At 40.1% G+C, this 24,833-nt stretch overlaps 1 protein-coding gene across 4 annotated transcripts; it reads right to left on the reverse strand.

The window, feature by feature from the left end:
• Positions 1–576: 576 nt before the first annotated feature.
• Positions 577–24,583, reverse strand: LOC136008681 (kinesin-like protein KIF20A). Of its 4 annotated transcripts, none has more exons than XM_065668285.1 (19): positions 24,358–24,583; positions 23,949–24,096; positions 22,673–22,747; positions 20,867–20,986; positions 19,746–19,884; positions 19,463–19,647; positions 15,942–16,038; positions 15,276–15,473; positions 15,083–15,194; positions 13,425–13,496; positions 12,027–12,173; positions 11,415–11,580; positions 10,228–10,398; positions 9,376–9,515; positions 6,231–6,396; positions 4,620–4,737; positions 4,469–4,536; positions 2,684–2,803; positions 577–1,487 (listed from the first exon to the last, which is right to left on the reverse strand). In XM_065668285.1, exons 2-19 carry the CDS (start codon positions 24,078–24,080, stop codon positions 1,212–1,214), a joined length of 2,502 nt encoding a protein of 833 aa, XP_065524357.1. In that variant the 5' UTR covers positions 24,081–24,096; positions 24,358–24,583; the 3' UTR covers positions 577–1,211. The 4 variants fall into 4 exon arrangements, with proteins under 4 accessions (XP_065524357.1, XP_065524356.1, XP_065524355.1 ...); XM_065668284.1 differs by having other exon boundaries at positions 24,275–24,583; XM_065668283.1 differs by having other exon boundaries at positions 15,276–15,470; positions 24,239–24,583.
• Positions 24,584–24,833: the final 250 nt, after the last annotated feature.

Here is a 24,833-nt window from a genome sequence, read left to right on the forward strand (position 1 = left end):
AAAACATGAGAACAGCACTGGCTCAAGTGCTACATCTCCAGCCTGGTTAAAGACATGTCAGAGAGTGACTTATCACTGCATTTACACAAACCAGCTCAAAAGTCAGAAGTCCTGGCAAGAGCAGTTACACCAGGGAAAGGCTGTTCTCAGTGTTGCACAGGAAGCCTGCACCACCTAGCGTCTTCACAGGAAGGGTTGAGGTTCTTGCTCTGAACTGGGTCCACTTCCACTACGAGGAACAGCTTTACAGGGACTGAACAATCCCATTTACTTATGGATTCTGTCTTGTTCTAAAGCAATCCTCCAGCACTAACAGGCATGGTACTTTCACTGTAGTTAGGAAAAACTCTCACAGTCACTGAACTGAAATAGCTTTAAGAAAGGTACTTGAAGTTTTATCATGCTCCAGTCTTCCTTCCTTGAGTTACTAGATAAGTCATTTAACCAGGGCTACGATTCTTTCAACTCAAGAGCCTGTCAATCACTATGATCATTTGGCCTCAAAATTTATAATCTTTTCCTTACCTTGATTTCACTGATTTTCTCACCTTCAGAAAATGAACAGTCAGAGCTCAATTTGGCAATGTAAAAATTTATTATAAATAAGTTTTTCAAAACTTAGTGCTTATTCTTACTCAAATTCGAATTATATTAAAGCAAGTTCCTTTACAATGCTGAGCTAGCTGAAAAACAGGAAGGAGCCAGATAAACCTCACCTTGTTGCCTCTTCTAGCGGTTTGCTCAGTTTGGTCCCAAGATGGCATTCTCCAGGTCAAACCCTGAAAATTAACTGAAAAACCCCAGCTATTTTAACTACTTGGGATTAAGTTTACAAGCCCTCTGATTTCTAGGAATCAACAATGAAAGGAAATACTTAGTTTAAGATGGTAACAAGCAGAAGATAAACATCCCACTTTGCATAAATCACACATTTACCAGTATGGAAGACCATGATAGAAGTTCAAGCAGCTCAAGAATTAAAATTACATATTTATTTCCCAAATCACATCCCTATATCAAAATTAAAAACACAAGTTTAGATCTAACCTTACATAGTTCTATATTCAATACTGATTCAATTAAAAGAGTTCTGTATTAACATTTTTCTCTCAGTTAACATGACAGTGAAGATGGCATCCACAAGTGAGAAAAAGCTACCAACAGTTTAAGATAAAGAAGCCCAGTAACTGCACACTTTGATTAATCAAATATTAGTCCTTTGCTTTATGAGCCAATAATACTTGTTTTCCTGAAGAGGATGAAACACCTTCATACTTCCGCCAGCCTTTACCAAGAGGTGTAATAGCAGTGGCTGCTACTGTGGATTTCAGGTTAGCCAACAAGCCTTTCCTGGGCTTCTGTTGTTTTGGCTCCTCCTTAGAGAAATGCTTTTTCCTTTCATCAAGTTCTTTTTGCAGGGAAGACACTGTTTCTTCCAGCTCAAGAACACGTTTAGCCCAGTTCTGAAGACTACTCATTTCTTGATCCTATGAGGATAAGGCTGTGTTAGGCATATGAACACTCCAGTCTTTTTCATGAGGTTAATTTTCTGTTTCAGATTATTTTATTATACCAGTAAACACACTTGTTATTACTATTCCAAATAGCTACTCAGTACCCATTTCTTCTGAATTACTTTCATGTAATTTAGAGAAAAAACGAACTACAGGGCCATCATATATAGTTAGAAACCAAGTCTGGCTAAGAAGCTGGTGATAAAATGCTTGGCCAGACTATGCAAAGATTTGCTGTTGTTCTAAGAACCAAATAAAGGAGGCTTTCCTAGCTCACCCTGCTATTACTGAAAGCAAAACTGGTCAAATCAAAACTCTTATCATAGTCATAAGTCTACCAACCAGATTTGAATAAATGCTTTGAGTGGGCAGAACAGAGTCTCAAGCATGCTCTTTAATCCTCGCAGTTAACAAAAAGTCACCTTGTTATGTCTTAGAACCTACTAAGAAACAAAGTTCAGGATGAATAATTTTCAGCCTCAGACTAAAAATCATGCAGAAGGTAATTCAATGTTCAAAAGGAAAACATCACTAAGCAGCCTTATACTTGCCTTGCTTCATTTGTAGACTTACATAGGTGCATAGTGTCAAGAGTTCAAAATTTTCACCTTTTTGATTTAGGAATCTAGTTGATATCTGAGGTCAGACACTGTCAGCTTTATGAAGTTCCTACTTTTGAAGGAACAATTTCTTTTTTTTCAGTATTAAGTAGTTTACCTGCCCATTATCTTCTATCCAGCTCAGCCATCTCTGCAGGTGGCTAGCTTTATAGCTTTGAGGCTCTAGCCCTTTGGTCTTGTTGCACAAGCACTTACCCACTGACACCTTGTTTGCCATCAGCAAAACACTTCACAGCTAGAGTTCCAAGTATTTTCTTTGCTTGGCAGTTATTTGTGGCACCTTCAGATTAGCAGGAATTGTTGGCACAGAGTTACCCTATTGTCTGTCTATCGTTTAAGCTGAAAAGCAAGTCTTGTCTTACAAGACACAAAGTCAAGGCGTGAAACACAAGGGCTCTGACCTCATCACTCAGGAAGTTAGGGACAGAAAAAAAAATAACATCAAAAGAAATTACTAAGATGAATGGTGTTTTTAGACAAAGATGAGAAGCATCCAGTACAACTATAGATACAAGTAATATTAAAGTTGCTTTTAAATTGCTGACAAACCTTGAGCATGATTGTATGCTTCAGTTGACTGTTCTCTTCTGCTATTTTTCTGTAGTCTGCATTAGCTTCTAGCAGAGTTTCATTTAATTTCTGTATTTTTAACTTCAGAGATTTTATAAGCTGAAAATAAAACACACACACATTGGAGTTCAAGACTGCGTTTTACATTAATTTTATGACTAGAACTCATACAGACACTAAGAATTTCTGATTAATACTGAGCAGTGCAAGCTGCAAGATTAAAGCAATGCGGATGAAGTCTGCTTCTCTCTGCTTCTCCCAACCTCCTACGTCTCAACCTATCCCTTCTGGTGACAAAATACAGCTGGAGCATTAAAGGGCTATTGTGCTTAAGCTACTGGGTTTACACAGACCTGTCAATTAAAGGCCAGCAGCACAGACTAACCTATTTCTGGAACAGTCTGCTCCTTTTCAGTAAGGGTAGTTAAAAAGAACACTCATCTTATTAAAGCTATTCATATAATGAACTGAAGCACAGTTGCAACAGAAGATATCACCTTTCTGATGGGAATATTGATGGATTAAGTCCTGAGAGGGAAAAGAAACTCTGAACCAGAAAAATTAAAGTTATATCATTAATTTACTTCTCCAAGGTTGGAGGGAAAATATCTATAGATTACTAAAACAAACACAAACCATACCCTTTGCTTGTGTTTAAAGGCTGAATGGCAAGAAAAATAGTGAATTACTAATCACATATTTGCAGGTACATAAGGCAAAGAAGCAGAAGGGCAATGATGGAACCAACTGCTTTAAAATGCTCTCACTTCAGTTATTGCCAGGCAGCAAACCCATCATTATAGCACTTTCTATCCACACAGTCAATACAGTATCCCCATATCAAGCATAAGAGCCAAACTTTCATTGAAATCCAGAATTGACAAAGGAAATGGAAAAGGATGTGAGCTCTCAAGAACATGAGTGGAAAACAAATGCCAGGGCCATAACAAGAAACATTAAACTGTGCAAGGAAAAAGATATTTTTGGAGAACTCTTTCTCAATAGAAAGGGATTTAAGTTCACTTTCCATTTACATGGTTTATTAGAACCAGCTGTAAATATTTCTCCAACCCCAGCCCCATTTGTTACTAGTAAAAGGAACAAGGCTTGTCTCTTCCCTCCTCTCCATTCTCTTTAAACACAGGAAACTAACTGTAGCTTTACAAGTTCATTCAAGGTAACAACCAAAAATGAATACCTAAAACGATTTAATTTTTTTCCCAATAACACAGCCTGAAGCTTATAATTTCCACCTCTATATGCTATTCAGAATGCTGAGATCTTACTTGTTTGAGAAATGGAGACATTACCCTTTACTTCAGTTTAAGTGGATAGGAGAGTTCAGTACTTGCAGAAGCTATTGGTTTAAGGCACTATTTTGGCTCTAGATCTAAACTGTTACCACGTTCTGTAATTGTTCCCCTGTGCATGAGCAGGTAGCATTTCAGGAGGGAAAGCGCTGAGGCCATGACAGCAATGTTTACAATAACTTCCAATACAAGGCTACGTACTTCCCTAGTTCCAACTCACATCATGTTCACCATGGAACTTGTTACAGTAGTAGATGCCTTTACAGACTAAAACCAGAACACAGCCAATCTCTGGAAAAAAATCACCTACAATGGGCAAGGGCTTTTTTGCAAACTTGATGCCCATTTGCAAGAATCTTCATGTTTTTGTCTAGAATGCAGATCTTTAAGCACTGAACCATGCCAGAGTTTAGGACAGTTATGCACAGATTTGTTAAATACTAAGCAAAGCTACCTCTTCTTTCTCTTGGCATTGTTTCTGCAGTCCTTCATTGGCTCTCTTCATCGTCTTGTTCAGAAGTTCTGTAGGCAAAAAGAAAAGCTTTCTTATTCATACACAGTATAAAAAGTAAATAGAACTTTAAATATCCAGATTAGATTCCTACCTAGTTCCATGTAATTTTCAGTAGTTGGTATATCCGAATTCGGACTTCCCAGAGCCAACAGCCTCCCTGACTGTTCGTCAAGTTGCTTTTCCAATTGGAGTATTTTATTCTCTCTATCCTAAAAAGAAGGGCACATGGTAGAATTTGTCTAAAGGAGGATGTTACTTTACACAGGAGTTAACTCTTCCAGTCTGAAGATTTCCAAGTTGTATTAAAAGTAACCATATGGCAGAAAGGAAGCTTTAGTGCATCTGCATTAAACACTGTTGTCAGTTAGCTTGCTGGATAGGAAGAACATTTTTTGTAGAATCAAGCTTCAATCTCGATCTCTTTTTCAGTACCTGTTAGATTGCTGGAGTAGGATGTCAGAGTGGGAAATCAAACAAGAGTCACCATCAAGATAAGTTATTAATCTAATTCTGGCTCTCTGAAGCTGCTCACTCAGATTTTATGTTGTGCTCCAGTTAAGACTTTCACATCTTAGGGATTTTATCAGTTCCTTATTTGACTTGCTACCAAGACCATCTCTGTTTCTTTCCTTATGCAGCCTTATGGCCAGTGTACAAGGCAGCTATAAGTACAGACAGCACTATTAGAACTCTTTTCCTCCACCCCTATATGATGAATAGCTAGGGCTTAAGTGAAAATAAAACCAGAGTCTGAAGAAAAAAGACAAGTGTGAAGGAGCTGAAAAAACAGAGGCAATTACACAATAGTGTTGCTTGTCAGCACCTGAATGGAGAGCTGTAAAAGCAGAAGTGTTTATACATCACAATCTCCAACAGAAACCCACTTCCCTCATGTCTTGAAAGGAACCTGCCTACTGTTGAAGTGAGAGATATCTTAGTTCCTGAACAGGAAAGTGCAGTGAGAAAGCACCTCTGGTGTACACCACAGTTCTATTCTTCCACTACAGACCTTCTGAAAAGACTGAGACCCACAGGTCCCACTCTGTTGCCTGGATACACTTAGCCATCTACGCAGAGGTTAGAAGTAAAGACTGATGTTGTTGCGCATGGCTAGCATGACTCAGTTGCGAAAGGAACAGCAACTTACTGATGCCAACTCTGACCAGTTCTAGGTATAAATGCCTTCAAGAGATTAAGTTCAACCCTGCATAAAATGTAATTTCTTATCACAGTTTCTTATCCCACAATCCTCCACGTAGTCTTTCAGAGCAGAAATACATTATACCTAAGAAATACCTACCCTGTATTCGATTCCCCACTGCCCTTTCAGGCTAGCTTTTCACTCCACACCCTATATTCCCAAGGATCTCCACAAAGACAGACTGCTGTATACACCACCCATCTAGGTGTTCCAATCATTGCATTACGGAGATAAAAATGACTTGGATTTAATTTTTCTGGGTTCTCAAAGATTGGAAAAATTAAGTATACACTACAGGTAGTGTAAGACAGAGGATATCTCTATCCCTATGGTTAGCACTGGACACCAGAACAGCTAAGCTGAACTGCTAGTTATTTTGACTATTCAGTGTTATATTTGGGATTCCTGAATTATTCTGTTAAGGAAAAGCAAAATTTACAGTTAAGAGGCTAGCACACAATTTTTAGCAATATATATGAGTGTATAGAGAGTACGTCATACCTCAACTTTCTCTTGTTCAGCTAGAAATTCTTCTACGGGAACATACTGGTCTTCAATTTGTTCCATTGCACACATATATGCATGTTTCTTGATGGCCTCTTTATACATTTCAAATTTGCTCTCCAGTTTTTCTTCATAACTGTCTTTCATATCTTCCAAACGGTTGCTAAGGAGAACATATTAGTTTTATTTAAAACATTAGCATTCTAACTATTACAATTTGATTATGTGTGTTCAATAGGCAATATCACAGTTATTCATCTACTCATAGATAGTGAAGTTAAGAGATCAAGAAAGTACTTTCCTCCTTTTTATTCTCAATAATCCTACAGACTTGCAGCAAGGTGTAACTTCTACATGACATACATAAAAAACAAGCACTAACATGTGATAGATACAACTATACCCAATTAGGCCTGATATTTGAAGCATATTTCCAGGGCAGTGTCCTTCACATTGTTGTTTTGGGATTGGGTTTCTATTTTTTCCCTTAAAGATAAATGCCAAATTCATTTCACCTTATTATTTCAAGACATTACACATTACTCTGCTCTCATGAGACCTCACCTGGAGTATTGTGTGCAGTTCTAGTGTCCTCAACATAAAAAGGACATGGAAGTGTTGGGACAAGTCCAGAGGAGGGCCACAAGGATGATCAGGGGACTGGGGCACCTCCCATATGAAGACAGGCTGAGGAAGTTGGGGCTGTTCAGCCTGGAGAAGAGAAGGCTGCGTGGAGACCTCAGAGCAGCCTTCCAGTATCTGAAGGGGTCCTGTAAGGATGCTGGGGAGGGACTCTTCGTCAGGGACTGTAGTGACAGGACAAGGGGTAATGGGTTAAAACTTACACAGGGGAAGTTTAGATTGGATATAAGGAGGAAGTTCTTTACTTTGAGGGTGGTGAGGCACTGGAATGGGTTGCCCAGGGAGGCTGTGAGTGCTCCATCCCTGGAGGTGTTCAAGGCCAGGTTGGACAGAGCGTTGGGTGGGACGGTTTAGTGTGAGGTGTCCCTGCCCATGGCAGGGGGGTTGGAACTTGATCTTAAGGTCCTTTCCAACCCTAACTGTTCTATGATTCTACTGCCCCCGCAGTGACACAGAACATCACCTCAACAGAGAAAAGGCACCACTGCTGCTTCACATGTTCATCCAAAAAAGTACCCAAACAATTTTAAAGCCAGTGCAGGTGTTAAACTGCCATGTGTTCAGCTGTCAACTTAACTCAGGGATAGCCTCAGTTAGCAATTCAAACAGCAGGAAACTGATTTCAAGGAAAGAAGAGTTAAGAGGAAGTAAATTCAGGTTGAGCAACTTGGACACACTTTTAAAAAGTCTCCAAATTAGTAATATCAGCACATGCAGACACAGTAATTTACAAGATTCTAAACTAAGAACAAATCATCCAGGAGCAAGAATCCAGGAGAGCTTAAAGTGATACAATGCTAAGGCACATGAAAAACAACAAGGTGCTTGGTGACAACCAGCATGGCTTCACTAAGGGGAAATCCTGCCTGACCAATCTGGTGGCCTTCTATGATGGGGCTACAGAATTGATAGATAAGGGTAAAGCAGTTGATGTCATCTACCTGGACTTGTGCAAAGCGTTTGACACTGTCCCACACAACATCCTTGTCTCTAAATTGGAGAGACATCAATTTGATGGATGGACCACTCGGTGGATAAAGAGCTGGCTGGATGGCCGCACACAAAGAGTTGTGGTCAATGGCTCGATGTCTGGCTGGAGACCGGTAACGAGTGGTGTCCCTTAGGGATCAGTGTTGAGACCGGTCTTAACATCTTCGTCGCTGACATGGACAGTGGGATTGAGTGCGCCCTCAGCAAGTTTGCCGATGACACCAAGCTGTGTGGTCCTGTTGATACACTGGAGGGAAGGGATGCCATCCAAAGGGACCTTGACACACTTGTAAGGTGGGCTGATGCCAACCTGATGAAGTTCAACCATGACAAGTTCAAGGTCCTACACCTGGGTCAGAGCAATCCCAGGCACAGCTACAGACTGGGCAAAGAAGAGATTCAGAGCAGCCCTGCAGAGAAGGACCTGGGGGTATTGGTCAATGAGAAAATGAACATGAGCCGGCTTCAGTGTGCGCTCGCAGCCCAGAAAGCCAACCGTATCCTGGGCTGCATCAAAAGGAGTGTGACCAGCAGGTTGAAGGAGGTGATCCTGCCCCTCTACTCTGCTCTTGTGAGACCTCACCTGGAGTATTGTGTGCAGTTCTGGTGTCCTCAACATAAAAAGGACATGGAACTGCTGGAACAAGTCCAGAGGAGGGCCATGAGGATAATCAGGGGACTGGAGCACCTCCTGTATGAAGACAGGCTGAGGAAGTTGGGGCTGTTCAGCCTGGAGAAGAGAAGGCTGCGTGGGGACCTAATAGCAGCCTTCCAGTATCTGAAGGGGGCCTATAGGGATGCTGGGGAGGGTCTCTTTGCCAGGGACTGTAGTGACAGGACAAGGAGTAACGGGTTAAAACTTAAACAGGGGAAGTTTAGATTGGATATAAGGAGGAAATTCTTTCCTGTTATGGGTGTGAGACACTGGAATGGGTTGCCCAGGGAGGTTGTGAGTGCTCCATCCCTGGTGGTGTTCAAGGCCAGGTTGGATGAAGCTTTGGGTGGGATGGTTTAGTGTGAGATGTCCCTGCCCATGGCAGGGGGGTTGGAACTAGATGATCTTGAGGTCCCTTCCAACCCTAACTATTCTATGATTCTAAACTACCTTAAGCACGTGCATGCGTGTTAACATGATCAAGTGTAAGTTTTGGAAACATCACAAGCCCCAATGGGGCACCTATAACAACTTTCCACATCTGCTAAATACTAATAACAAGTCAGAAAATCTCCAGTAATTACAAATTAAACAAAGTTTAACAGAAAACAGCATTAATTTTCCATTGTACATGGGAAGAGGTTGATCTGTGCAAGTTGATCTTCATGTTCCTTCTTCCCTTTTCATCAGAAGCTTTGAAACTGTACAGAACTAACTTCCCTAAGTAACATAAGTAAACATGTCTTGCGTATACATATATGTATATACATGCATATGTGTATATAAATGCATGCATTTATATAATGTAATATATGTAATCCTTTCAGTCTTGAAGAGAACTGCAACATGACTTGCCTCCAAGCTTCCTCTGTTTCCAACAGCTGTCGGAACATTGCTTCTGCCATCTCTCTACGTATCTTCACCTCCAGTACGAGTTTACTTTGCCTTTCTGCAACTAGTTTCTCCTTTAGGTCCTCTGTAGTTTTCAAGAGATCCTAAATTCAACATATTTCCTTTCAAAAAACAAGCTAGAAACACACGTTTGCAACACATCACATGAAACACATGATATGCATGTCAAATTAAATATTCATACACACAGCTATCCACAGAGGGCATTTCTACAAACCTGCATTTTCAGGGGGGCTGCAGAATAGGTTAAATGTGATAGAATAATATAAAATAGTTTGGGTTGGAAAAGACCTTCAAAGGTCACCTACTCCAACCCCCTGAGTTCCTGGCTGCACATACAATCTTTCTCTATCTTGATGGTTTCTGCTATCAAAAAGTTTATTACTCTTGGCATTTAAATATTAATTTGCATAAGCGTTTAGTATAAAATGTAATTGATCTTTACAATTCATTAATGTTAGATTGCATAGATCTGTTTTTTAAATGCTGCATCTTAGCTTGTTCCTGGTGTACCCAAAAGAACGCAAACAGCTAAAAGCAGTTTTCAATACACATGCTGCTTTTCGTTACTCTTACCATTAAGCAATCAGTTGAATTCCAAATCTAGCACTTGACTTAATTAGAAAGCCACAGGCAGCCTTCCACAACTACACTTGATCCCTCAGAGCTAGAACACTTTAAGATTATATGTCTGCCTAACCCCAAGCAGAAGCATCTCTTAGATTAAAAGCTTCTAATATTATAGCTAATAGTGTTGGCTTTCTTGAGTACAGTCTTTAGTAGATGTGCACCTACCTCGTGACTCAGAATGGTGATGTCCACTTCCTCTTCTGCATAGGTTTCAGTACTGTCAGGAAAGTCATCTACAGATGTACCAGCATCAAACTGCATGATAGGTTTGCCACAATCTCCAACAAGCTTGGGTGAAAAGCCATCTAAACTTTTTGGTAGGATTGTCTGGATTACCTGAAAGAGCCAGAATTGAAAGCACTGATCTATCAATGCTGTCAATATTGCAGATATCAGAATACTAGGAAGAAGTGTCATGAAGGTATTGTTGTATTTAAACTATATTTAACGATTACAAGAATATTAGCATAATTTTACATGTCGCTTACCAGACAAAGATCTATATCAATATGAATTTAAGGCTTCAATACTCTAACAAAGTACAAGTATGCTTGTCTAGAAAGGTGTTTTCTCCTTCTAAAATACAAGGTCTTTGTGTGGTCTCCTGGGAAGGTAATGAAAGGCAGCAAATCCCCAAACCATTTGTTCCTTCCTGAAATACTGCAACTAGGATTCAGCAGTTCATGCTAGTTAAAAGATTTTATGTCATGGGACAACACATCAGAGAAGCTTGTCTCCTCAGTGCACACTTACCTTATGAAAGTTGCAGCTGAAAAGAATTAGAGAACTTTTTCTCTCCAAGATCACACTGAACATGCCATTACAGACTTGGAAAGTGTCAGAACTCATCCATGGTTCCAGACTAGAAAAAGACTATTTCTGCCAAAAAATGCAACATAGCCCACCTTCCCACTCCCTACAAGAAGCAGCTTCTACTTTTACTGCCACCACAAGCTGTCCCAGAAGTTTTGAGCAATTGCCATCTCGTGCAATAGACACTTAAATGAACACAGGTTAAACAATTCATCAAAAGCTTGAAACATAATCTTGCATTTGCTCATATATAGTTTAACCAGACATATCCGAAAACACCTGGACTACTTTTTCACAGAATGTTGGTGTGTAGAACTGAGCAAGCCAGAGAGCTGCAGCTATCTTTACTTATTATACCACAAGAAGGTGGTAAGGACTGGCAAGACTATCAGAAGCCTTTTAGAGAGAAGCCACAGGCAGAGTAATTAGTACGATGCATCAAAAGTCCAAATCACACTTGAGTCCATACAACCTGATAATTTCACAAACCAAGGGTAACAAAGAATGCAGATTAGCAGAAGGAGTAGATGAACTCTTACCTGTTTGGCTATAGCTGCAAATTTCATTACATGTAGCGTTTCATCATATGTGGAGGCATGCTGATTAATGTTTACAATCATACAAGCTGTGCCTTTTCCACAGAAGAATGGCTGAAACAGACGAGTCAATTTGCTCTCTCTGAATGGAATATAGCTTGGCTTCATCCTTAGGGGGAGAAGAGGGCGAAACAAAAAAATTGCAAAGCTACATTAAACTTCAACTAAGCTTAGTTCTTGTCAGGAAATAGACCCAGTAGGATGCTCATATTTAAGCCTTAGCTATTTCATACCAAAGAGCAAGGTCTTTCCTGGATCTCATAAGGTCTCCAACAAATTAAACTATTTAAAAGTAAAAAAGTAGTATAGCGTCTGTGCCACAGTTCCCTAGTGTTACAAAGCAGATACTGGAGCAAGCCAAAAGCTAAGTACAGGACACGTCAGCTATCTGACAAATTTACATGTATAATTTGGAGATGGAAGAGAACAAAACAGGAGCTTTGTTTTGATCATACACACACTAAAAAGTCTTGGTAGTTTACTTCTAATTGCCCTTTTTTATTCTCTGTAGTTTCAGCCTAAAACTTAGATTGTTGTTTACAACTTATCACTTACTTTGGATTTTGATTTTGCTTCAGTGCTGCAATGCATTTTCCAAGGATATGAAGAGAATTATTAATATTTCCTGCTTCTTTTAGTCTGTCTCCAAAGGCTTGTGTTTTATTACACCTCTCTGACCCAGCCAAGTCACAGAAAGACAACCTGCATGAAAGAATTATCCACAGCATGCACATAAACTTGTTTTTAAACAGTATGAGAACAGAACTGCATGTCTTTAATTCTTTATGTGTCTACAGTGTAAATGAGTGACTCATTTCAGCCTACCTAGATCACAGAATAAGTTGTACTTTAATGGTGATGTTTTGTCCAGGAGGCACTATGCAAGGCACTACACTGTATTTAGGGTAACAGCACTAACCTATCTTATCTTCCCATTGTATATGAAGATACTTGAACAAGACTGCTTCTCCTAAGGCAGTCTATTCAGCATATCCAAATAACTCTGCTGGTAGCATTCATCTAAAAGTTTGTAGGCATTCTTACATAAAGAATTCAGTTCAGTAACCTAAAATTTTGTTGCAATCCGAAAGTACTTCCAGGCAAGATAAAAGGAATTTGAGACAGTTTTGCACACTGGGGCAATGGCTAAGGAGCATTTTGCAGTCACTTTCACCAGTTGCAGCACTGAGAAGATTGCAGGATAGTATGCAGGATACACTGTGGACTGCCTCTTTTGGTTAGAGAATTACTTGTTCACTATTCCAAGTAAGAACACAGAAGTCCTCCAGAGATCAACTTAGAGCTCTTTGCTTCCCTCTAGCAATTACGCGCTACTGAACTCAGATCACTGAACTGCCCCTAATGGTACAATAGGTTACAATCAGAGGTAACTATCCTGCATAATCAAGGAATTTTGTCGTTTTCACTTCATATTAAGAAAGCCCTTGAAATACTCTCACAGTTAGATAATTCACATAATCAAACTGTTACTCTCTTATACAAATTTATTTACACAAAATAAAACCTTTGTAAGATTAGAGCCTTTCACACAGCTGAAATAAGTACATACTAATACTATACACATTATTAAGGCACATATTTCAACTATGTGAAAGGCTATGAATACAGTGTGGTATTACATAGTACTACTCTGTCCCCACCTTCTCATTATGTTAGACAATATATGTATATTTCCCTCAATTTTTGTACTATTGAGAGTTTTAACAGGCTCTTTCAGCCAGACGTTAACAGAGTAAGAGACAGGGAAACACTTCTGCATCTGTCCTTATCTGACTTCCAGTCAGTTTTATGCAGCCAGTGTAATTCCAATTTCCTTCTCAGCTCTTGGAGTAGTTGTTTACTAAAAGAAAGTTCACCAGTTTAGAACACTTACACCTTACCAACTTTTCTGAAGTATTTACATTCTGGTAATCAGCTGAAGCATTCACTTACTCTGAAACTCCAAGAACACGCGGCTGATGCTCATCAGTTAGCTTTAGTAGCCTGATTGAAAATATACTGTGACTGGAATGAAAAGAAGTTCTTTTTAATAAGCACAATTATGAAAATTAAGCAGTCACTGAAGCAAAGTAAAATTTTTATGCTACAGAAAGTTCAGTGCTGAAGAAAGAACAAGAATTAATTTATCAATTTACATTAGTTACCTTTGCAATGCATTCATTTGGCAGCAAAAAGCAGCAGTAAAAGTTGTACTTGACTTTCCATTTCTTTTAATACAGGAAGGGAAAAATGTTACATGAAACCTACAAACTGTCTTGGACAATAAACAAGCCAGTTCACTTAAATCAGCTGATCAGAGGATGAGTGCTCAGGTAGCCACTTCAAACTTCAGGCAGTATCTGAACTCAGCAGATCTGAAGAACTGATTAGGAATAGGTACTGGCGAAGGGAGTAAGTTAAGGTTGGACAGCCCTGTAATTTTGCCTACAGTTATTTGTTCAGTTTTGAAATTATTCTGTTTTCTAGAAAGGTTGAATTTGTAACCTTTGAAGATCCAGTTATTCTGTTCTAGACATCAAGCTACAAAAAAGAACCAGAAGTGCCTTGTCCTCAGTTTACCCAGCAAATCAGGAAGCGCACAAGACAAGCTTCTCTAGTATATATTTAAAGCAGTGCTTCACTCTGAGAACCAACCCACAACTTAAGAATTGGAGTTTCTTAAAAAAAAAAAAAAAGAAAAACAACACACCCCAACTTAGAAACAAGCTAGGTGTAAGTCAGCATGTTCTCTGGAGCAAAAAAAGAGGACATTCTGGGCACAAAACTCTGACAAAAAAAAAAAAACCCACACAGTTCTTTTCTGCAGTGCTGTAAGTAAGAGTGAAATTCAGGTAAAACCATAGCATGAAATTCAATGGCAGTTGTCTTTAGCTAACAGAACAATACAACTTCTTGTTTTTTATAGAAAAAGTAGGCTTAGTAACACTGTGACTGTATTAGATAAATATACAACATGTCCCTTCCACACTGAAAGAAGAAATAAAGAACAGGACATTAAAATCAAGTAAAAAGGCATTTTCAACAGAACATATACCACCGTCTCCATTTCCTCCTGCTCCATCAAGCCAGATTCTCCCTGAGCCCTCTCCAGAGGGGGGAAAGCTAGGATCTTATTTCTTAATATACCAAGCAAGGTCAGCTAGAGCACAGCAAGCATCCAGGTAATCTAGCAGCACTGCAAGGTACTGCACAACTCCTTCCTACATCCCCCTACTGACAGGCTCCAAGTTTCCAGGAATTGTATTGCCAGTGATGAAGAGCTAACCAGCTTTTCCTTCAACATCCTTTCACAGCCATTCCCACTCAGCATCATTAGCATTTACCAATATGTATAGCTCTAACGGCACTCAAAAAAGAGTGTGATTTGATCTTTTAGGCTACCCAAAGCCGTGAATAGCAACCCAAGTCCAGCTACTATTAAAGTTTCTTCCAGAAAGAATTTCATAATAAACCATGAATAATCAAAGAAAGTCTTAAACTACTATTAAAGAGTGGTTAATTTGAAACACATTCAAGAGTCTTCTCCTCCCTTCCCCTCCTCCTCCTCCCCTTAAAAGGAACAGAGTATGCTTACAATTAGAGAAACTAACCTCCTACTTGATTGCTCATTCATTCTAGTACAAGCAAAGCTTCTGTTCTTGTTTCCTATTTTCAGTATTTTGCAGGCTTCTTCAGTGCTCTGAATGTTAATCCACTTTAAGTCTGTGAAAAGAGACCATTTACATACATTTCTGATTATCAAAGATATTCTGTGAAACTGCTAAGGTTATAAAACAGTATTACCTTTAATATAAGAATTTCCTCCTTGATCCTCACAAATTCTTAAGACTCTGCGCTTCTGAGTTTTTGATGTAGATAATACATTTAATAGGTCATACACATATTCATTATAAATTTCACAGAAGGAAATCCACACAGATGCTTGTGTCTTTTGGTGCATATTAGTCCTGTACTTATCAAGTGAAACAAAGTTCTTCTCTGCTAACCCAAAACAAAGGAAAAGTTCAATGATTAAACAACATATTGATAAATTTTATAGTATATAGAACCTTCTAAAAGGAGGAGGCTTGTATATGTGTTGTACAATTAGATATACAGTACTGCATAATTTTGAGTTTACCCAAGAACGTTCACATTTCTCAGCAGTCACCTGCACTGAGAATACGCTCAAAATCTAAGCTATTGCCCCCCCAGTACGCTTCCCGAAGTTTATACATTCACTTTGCAGAACTAAGCTTCCCTCTTCTCCCAAAAGGAGAAAAGGTATCAGAATATTTTCACATATTTACCCTTCCTCCACAGTAGAGCCATTAAAATTTTGTTTAACTACTATACTACAAAGTAAATATATGTATACAGAGGGGTTTTTTTAATTCACCAACAGTTACCCATGTATATTCCTAAATTTTCACAGTCCCCTTCACCTCAAAATTTTCCACTGCATTTTACCTAGTGAATTAGAAGGAAGACTTTTTGAGGTACAGTTGGAAGAATTCGACTCCACATCACACGTATTTGTTACAGTATTTGAGCTGCCTTCTGTCTCCTTGAGAAAATAAGACCATTACATCCATATGAGCAGACTGAGAACAGCAGAAGTTAAAAATGACAGAAATTCCAGTATTTAGATGTCAAAACAGTATGAAGTGTTAAGCCACCCTTACTCTGAGTGCAGATGAAGTGTTTTTAAAAATATTGAACTAAATCAATAAATGCTCTTTCCCTCACAAGAACAATCACTCTCCGATATCGCAGCAACCTGTTTTGGAGGCCAACTGCTGCTAACATAGGTGGCTTACGTCATAGTTCTAGGAGAAACAAGATCCTCTGTCAGACTGCGACAGCGCAGAATGCCTTTATGAACTGTTGGGCAAATCTCAACAGTACTTCAGTCAACCGAGAGAACTGAAGAAGTAAGTTTCTCTCAGGGGCAGATGGCAGGGTGGTAAGCAACAGAGAGAATAAAGCAGCAGAGATTCTTAATTTGCCTGCTTGTTACAAATCACTTTTGCAAATCACAGGCTTGTGCCAGGTCTGTAAGAGTATGAGTCAAACTTGCTTTAAAACCTCAGAAAAAGTGAAATAAATTCATAAAGACCTTAAAGATCTGATAAAGCAACAGCCTAAGTTGGTTTAATTAATACTGAATTACTAAAGGGCCACTAAAAATCCTATATAGAAAACAGCACAATCTCTTTAAGTACACACATTTGCCGAATTTCTTTACACCAACGAAATTATTTAAAAACCTGCCAAGGTTTGTCAAAGCCCAGGCTTCACATTACCCATAGGAAAACCAGTGTAACAAAGCAACTCCCACTATTTAGATATTCCAACATCTCCACATACTACCTCCCTGCCCATTTTTATAAACCAATGCAGATTTTCATCAGGACATTCACTCCAATTTCCCAAAACCTAGTCTTGATAGAGCATCATCCTAGCTACAGTAGAAGAGGGGAACAGATTCAGAGAAGTAAACCTTAACGTTCTAGCTATTTTAATGCAGTGCTAAATTCATTATGGACTGACTACTGCTGCCTGTGTTACTCGCTTTGTATACCCAAAATGGAATTTTTTAGAAAATTATGAAGTCGTACTTTTAGATCTTTCATTTTCAAGATAAATAGTACATGATTTCACTGTAATTTGTAAGTGGCCATGTTTCTTGAGTAGTTACAAGTATAACCACAAACATGGATTCTATTAATTCTGTCTGTGAAGTACAAAGCTGAGTTCTAAAGCAGGGTATGGGACTGACACACATGGCATACCTATGCATGGCAAAACCAGAATGTAAAACACCCAGTGCCACAGTACTTGTGCATGTGATAAATTTTTGTAAAGGTGTTTCAACAAAACCGAATTAGCTATGCTGCTATACTGTTCTTCAAATCATTAAGACCAAATACAGAAAAGAGCATGAAGATGACTGCCTGAAAACAAGCGGGAACAGGAACGGACATTGTTTGCCAGTGACAGAAGCTAACATTTAATATCATATACAAGGACAGGTGGGAATAGGAATGCAAGTAAAGCACCATTTAATCCAGAAAAAAAAGTATTTAATCCCAAGAATAGAACAAGTAAAGGGAAGGAAAGAGAGGGTGTAAACCACAAGCAAGAGTTTTCATATCAGTAATGTATAGAGAACAAACAGTAGAACATTAAATATAAGGGTATTGCAGTAACTCAGAACAGTTTAAACTGAGAGAATGAAAGGAATAGCAAGTTCTTTCTGCACAACATGTAAACTGAGCCTGGGTAAAGGGCCTACAGAAGTCCATGTAAACCAAAACCAAGACCACCAAACCATATCTGCTCTCGGATTACAAGCTTCAGTGAGCATCTGAACAGTAATACTATTCATTCCTAAGCTATCAAGCAGCATGTGGATAGCTGAGCTATCACTGTGGAAGCACTGTAATATGTAAGGTCTTGTCATGTATTATTTTCTAGATGTATTTTTACCTTTCCTTCCTGATGGTGGTCTTGCTTTTCACTGTAGTGCATCAGCATCTAGATCACCTACTGCAACATTCAGTAACTAAACTATTAGTGAAGTCAGATTGTGATTTAACAGAAAGGAATATTTGTAAAATATTGGGTTATCATCAAAATAAGATATTTGACCTCCCTTTCTAGACCTCAAAGTCCTGCTTCTTCCTTCTTGCAAGCTTATAAGTTCCATAAAGTTACTTTTAATATTTACCTACTACCCTTCTGACCACCTCAATGTATATTAAAGACCTTCACCCCTGCGCATGCACATACACACATAGTGCAAGTGAGCTCTTCAGAAACTCTCAGATATGTAATCTTCAGCATCGTTGAGGTTTTTTGACTGGGATCTTTCCTCAAAAGTTAACCAGACTCAGACTAAACAAAGGTTGGTTTGCAGAGTTTATATCAAGCAATAGAATTTAGAGTCAAACTTTACATATGAATTTGATTCATTGAAGGATATTCTTTCAGAGCTAACTGGAGTACTTTAACTGTGTTGGTACCAAAGACCACAAAAAAGAAAACCCAGTCAATCACTACTTCTATAGTTTCCAGAATTCCTTCAGAGTTGCTTTAAATGAAAATCAGCTGAGCCTACTGCATTTTGGGATTAAATGCAAGAACCACATTTCAGATTAAAATGTTCTGACAAACAAACAATTTGTGACAACTTGCAACTCGGCTTAGAAATACAGAACAGTCACACACATAAAGCTGCCCATTTTCTAGTGAGACCTGCTTCTTACACTGGAAACAGAAATGACTAGGTAATGAGAACAGGAGGCTGGAACAGTAGACTCCTCTATTGTACTCACAGTCTTCAGAGACCAGAGTTAAAGATACATATACTCTTCTAAAGCAGGCTGTATTCCTTCTGGAAAATTTGTTTTATGTAATCTCACTTCACTTGCTGTTTCAGAAAAGTTCCTTTATGAAGTTACATAAATCGCATGTTTACAAACTTTTTAATCTGCCTTAAGGCTGTCTTCAACCAAAATGGACACTTCTGCCTTCTTCACTAATCCTGCTAAGATTTTGCCATCATCTCTCTTAAAATAGTACTGGCATTTGAACAACTGCCCTGGGATCCAGCCTGGGAACCTGACCCAAAAGAAGATTAGCTTAAGTGGGTTTTCGATTGGTCAGCTCTCAGACTTTTCAAAGGCTAGTGTCACCATAGTGTCAGAACTGCTCCTCTATAGAAATCCAGGCTTTGGCTTTGCAATTTTTTTTGCTTGAACTGTGTGCTGCCTGCTGCAGAAAGTTCTTCCAGTTTACCCTGAGCTCCAAAACCAGACAGTTGCCTTATTCCACGGTTCACCAAGTATCCTTACAGTAGCATTAGAGATAGATTCTTTAGTTACCCAAAGAATCAATAGGGAAACAGAGATTTTAAAGATAATCTGTTAGACAGGAAGCTTTTAAGAAGCTTCATTAACAAGGAAGTATTTGATTTGATCACTGACCTCTTTCAGTGATGCAAGAACAGCCATTTTCATGGCTTCTTCTTGCTTAACTTGTGCATCTTCTAGTTTCTTAACATCGTTACTCAAATATGGCTTGAAGTTCATCTTCAGATAATGTCTTCCCCTGATGTGGTTAAAAACCACATCAAGTGAGCGAGGTAAAATACCAAAATCCTTTGAAGTCCCTTAAAAATAACACAAGATAAAATGCAGATGCTCATATAAACTTCTCATTGGATTTTCACTTGGTTGTCATACATGCTTTTTGGCAAATATGTTATACCTTGGATAGTGAATGTCTTGCCTGCATTTGTAACCCCGTAAGTAAACACCAGTCCATTCACTCCATTAACATATGCTCCAACTATCTCTTTCATTGAGCCTTCGAAAAATTCACTCTGAGTAGTTGCTGGTCCAAAGACCTTGGAGAAGGGGAAAACAAACAAACAAACAAACAAAACCCCAAACAAAAACAACAAGAAACAACAACAAAAAAACCCACAAAACAAAAAAAGTATGAAAAAGTGATAAATGGCACAAAGTAGTTTAATATATCAAAATATTAAGCACTGATTAGTTGTGACTACTTTTTCAGAGCAAGCTGAGGAGGCAATACCAGCTTCATTTTCCGTCTTGCGTGAACCCCAGCTGATTCAACATCTTCTGTTGGGTTTTCATAGGGTGCCTGTTTAATTCTGAGAGGCACTCAGGCTTGGCCTTATTTTTGAAGGTTTTCCTATTCCTAAAACAAACCGCTCAGTGCTACTGAGCACATACTGTTTCGTGGGTACTTTCAAGAGCTCGGCTAGTGATGCACGGCTCCCCTCCTCACTCTGCAGCAGTCACCCACCACTGATAAGACAATCAGCATTACAGTAGTCTGAATGACTCAATGGCCTGGAGCTGTATTTTGATACTCCAAGAACAGTTTCTTGCAGTAGGTAATAGAGTTAAGATATTTACTTCCAGAGTAGGATGTCCCAGCAGTTAGGCTGCTATTCCTTAAAAAATAAGTTCCTAAACACAAGTCCCTTTAAACATGTGATTTCCTGTAACACTCCCAGATAAGGGCATCTTGAGGAACGGCAGAACCGCACTGAGTCTGTGCCTACAAGAAGCTTCTATAGCATCTAAGCAAAGAGAACAACAGAACTACCAAAGAACCTTCCTTGTGTCATCTAATAGGCATCTCCATTGTAACATAGGTTTCTTGACAACCCGACAGTAAGTAATAAGCAGCTGGGGGGGGAGGGCAGGTGGTTAAGGAAAACACCACCACATGTAATCCCAAGGAGGAAAATCACATTGCACGGTACAGTAGAAAAATCAGTTATTATGAAAAATAAATTATCATCATTGCGAAAAAATAAACTATAACTGAAAATTAGAATAACGTTTGCCTACCTGAGAAAACGTAAACTTGTGCACAGTACGACCAATTCCTTTCTCACTGTTTTTCACTGTAGAAGACTCTTTGGGTGCATTAAGAATTACTGTCTGGTCATCTTCAATAGTTACACAACACTTAAAAGACAAGACAAGGTAAACCAAAACACCACACAAAGTTATTTAGGAAGACAGAAATCTGAAAAACCAACCCAACAAGAACAAACAAACCAACCCAAAAAGCCTAGTGCTTTCATCTACTTACCAGAGCTACATAGAACTGCAAAATTTACATATAATCTCTCTTGAAGCATGCAACAACTATAGAGATACCCATTTTACATGAAAGACAGTGTATACAAAGTTAAGGCAATTGTCTGGAGTTTTCTGTAAGGTACAAATTTTGTGATTTATATTGTGTGGCTTGCACAATCCTAGCTGTGAAAACAAAGCAATATAAAAATCTACTGGCTTTCTACTTCAGTCATTTTCAGTGTGAAACAAGCTATGACCAGCATAAATAAAATTAATTTTGAAGCATTATCATTTGATTGATAGATAGTGCTATCAGTAATGAAGGAAGCAATCAGTTTCAAGTATAGGTGAGGTACAATTACCTACCCCTCACTCAATAAATGCAGAATGCTGTATCATAGAAAAAATTATTTTACACCAGACAGGGTACTAAAAATATAAACTGAACTATCCGTGTAGCAGAACGGTGTCTTGAAGCATCAGCTGCAAGGATGGATTGTAACTAAATCTAACATTTGTATTTAGAGGCTGGCCAGAGGTGGTAAAACTAATCTTCTATGTGTGGCATGTACACAGGAGGTACGGCTCGTAGAGTCTCAATTTGCAAGTCTGATTATCAACTGGTATAGAAGCTCTAAGAAGCTGGGTACTGCATTTAGACCAATCAACTGCTCACTATGCCAAGGTCTAAACTTGTGTACATTCATCCCACGTTGCAAGAAACAGGAATGCAGGTCAGATGTACTAAATCCTAGAGGGCTACAGAAGAATCCAACATGTGCAGCATGTGCCAGCAGCTTTATAGAAGCTCATGAGCAGTCAAGGTCTGCAGAGCTGGAATCCAGGTGGTAACACATCGCCCTTGTTGTCTCCCCCAGCCAACCCCGCAAATAAGCTGGCAGGAGTTGGGCTATTTCTGACTAGGTACACATTGTTTATGTCCAAAGAACACAACTTCCTGCTCTCCAGCAGGTGACTCGCAAGAGTCACTGACAGTTGTATCACGAGTACGGAATTTCATCCAGGTAGTCAAAATTTTCCTACTCCAAAAGGGAATAACAACTCAATCTGATTTTGTAAATCAATTTACCCTTACAGCCAGCTCAGATTGATGAATGATACCAAACTGGAAGCACTGACAGCGTGTAGGAAGGAGGAGTGTTCTGTGTGTTCGCATGTGTACATGTATGTATGTAAAACACTGAAGCATCTGAATCCGACAGTATAAACTGCAGACGTTATAGAAAAAAAACCTTCACAGGCTGAGCAACAAGTCACCGGGATGAGGCAGTAGACTGTTCAAGCACTCCAAAGAAACCCAAGGGTCAGGTTCCTGAACTACTCCTGGAACTGCATCATCTCTTCCATTCAAATAAAGTACCCAGTGGAATTTTGCAAAGCTACAGGCAGGCATGTCTGTACCATGTGATAAAAACATTACATTTACCCAGGTGTCCACTAATTCTATTTGGAAGCAGTACAGAACTTTTATAAAAGAAAGTCCCAGTTTACAATACTAGGTTCTACTTGGGGGAAAAGAAAAACTCATTTCTTAATTCTACGACTAACCTGAGGTTCATGGTTTTCAAGCTCTGCTACAGAAAACGGCCTCACTCTCAAGAAGACTTTCAAAGGCTGATACACCTATTCATAGGAATAAAAAAAAAAAACAAAAAAAAAAAACACAAAAAACAAAACCGACACACACACAAAACAATCCACAGTCATAATGGCCACTTTCCAAATAGAGCACCCCCCAAGTCACATCAGCATACATCTTGAGTGCACCATTTCCTTTTTTATCTCGCTGCCTCACCTCTTCCTTCCTTGTGAAGTTCAGATTCTAAGCTTCCATTTGCTTCTTCATCCCTAATGCCCCTAAGCAGCCTTTTCTTACCTCCCACCCCTCCCCTCCACCCCCTCTTCCTTTCCCTTTTAGTGTTCTTTTAGGACAAAGCCAGTATCTTGATTTTAAAAGAGGAACAAACAGTGACATAAATTGCACTGCTTCCACCTTCTGGTGTTACGCTGTACTGAATTCAAGCTGGATTTTCTAATAGCTGCTCTACAGCATTTCACTTCCACTGTGTATGGAGCATGCTAACAGATTGACATATTCCTAGTCTCGAGGCAGCTTCATTACTGCTACCTAGGCACAAGCCCCTCATCTTCCTCACAGTAACAACCATGAAACAGCTCTCAGTTGCCAAGGTGGGCTTTTCCATCCCACACCATTAGACAAAGGTCTCCCCATCCAGCTGAAGCTGGGAGATTTTTAGAGGGATCCCAGCATTCCTTCTTTCCTCATATAGCTTCAAAGCCCCTACTTTGGCAACTTGTTCATTCAGCAGATGGCTCAACTAGAGCTCTCCCCGTCCCTCCCACAAGCAGCACTCTACTAATCATACAAAATTAAGTCACCTGAGGGAAGTAAGCCAATCAGGAAACCTACAAGTCTATAAAGGCAGGAATGCAATACAACCTGCAGAAGTGCACTGCAGCACTGCATGACAGAGCTGTATTTCCAATCACCCAGCAAGCTCTCAACAAGGATCTGTATGCTTGTTTAGCTTACTAAGAGGAATGGTACAGTCACATTACATTCAAAGTGCAGTTCCTGAAGTCCTTTACTTCCTTCTCAAAAGCTTAGACATTGCTACAACACATCATGTAGCACTGACCACCAGTATTGGCTAATGGTTGTGATCTATTTGTAGCAATGAGAAGCAAGCAGAACCAACAGATCCTGGGGACAGGCAAATATAGCAGTTACCACCAAAAAAGTATTTGTCTTAGAGCTTAAAAAACCCATAACCAGAAGACCCACTACAAAACCAACCCACACCTGCTGTTTCTCTGTATTAGGCAATACAGTTGACTCCATAGGTGAAGGATTACCCGATACACTGAGAAAAGAAACTGATTCCATTGTATCAGGTGCTTCTGCAGAAATATAGCTTTGCCCTTCATCATCCATTTTCTGTGCAAAGGAACTTGAAAAAGAAAGACAGACCAAAATAAACATCATTTTCTTACAGAACAGGCAAAAATACTTAAGGAGCAAAGCAGAAATCAAGGTGGCTTGCACATGAACAAGCACTTCTGAAGAAAGTAAGCTTGGGTGTACGGAGGAACCTTAAAAATCGACCGACAGCAGAGAGCAAAACACACAAGCGAAAGCACGCGGACAGCCTCGGGTGGGCATCACTCATCCATCGGCAGGCGTTGTGCCACACGCGGCCCGTAGCCCGCACCCCTGAAAGGCTCGACAGCACCAAGGCGTCAGGGACTCAAGGCCACCGCGCCCTGCCCGGGTGAGGCACACAGGCTCAGAGCGGGAACCGTTGGCACACGGGAAAGGCACAAACGAGGGGGCCGGGGCCGGAGCCGCCCCGCCGGCGCAGTGGGAGCGGTATCCGGGCCGGGCTCAGCGCCGGGCTCAGCGCCGGGCTCAGCGCCGGGCTCAGCGCCGGGCTCAGCGCCGGGCTCAGCGGAGCGGAGCGCACGGCGCCTCAGGCACGACCACTACCTTGCCGCGCGCGGGAAGCGGCGCCCCGCGGCGGCGGGAGCGTTTGGGCGGCTGAAGGCGGGCGCTGATTGGTCGAACGGGACGGGGCGGGGTGGAGCGACGGTGACGGACACGCCCGGGCAGGCACAAAACGCGGCTTCCTCAAAACGCCCGGCAGGGGGCGCCGCCGCACAGCGCAAGGCAGCCGCCGAGCCGCGGCAC

This window comes from Lathamus discolor, chromosome 2 (genome assembly GCF_037157495.1).
Source record: "Lathamus discolor isolate bLatDis1 chromosome 2, bLatDis1.hap1, whole genome shotgun sequence".
Lineage (NCBI taxonomy): Eukaryota > Metazoa > Chordata > Aves > Psittaciformes > Psittacidae > Lathamus > Lathamus discolor.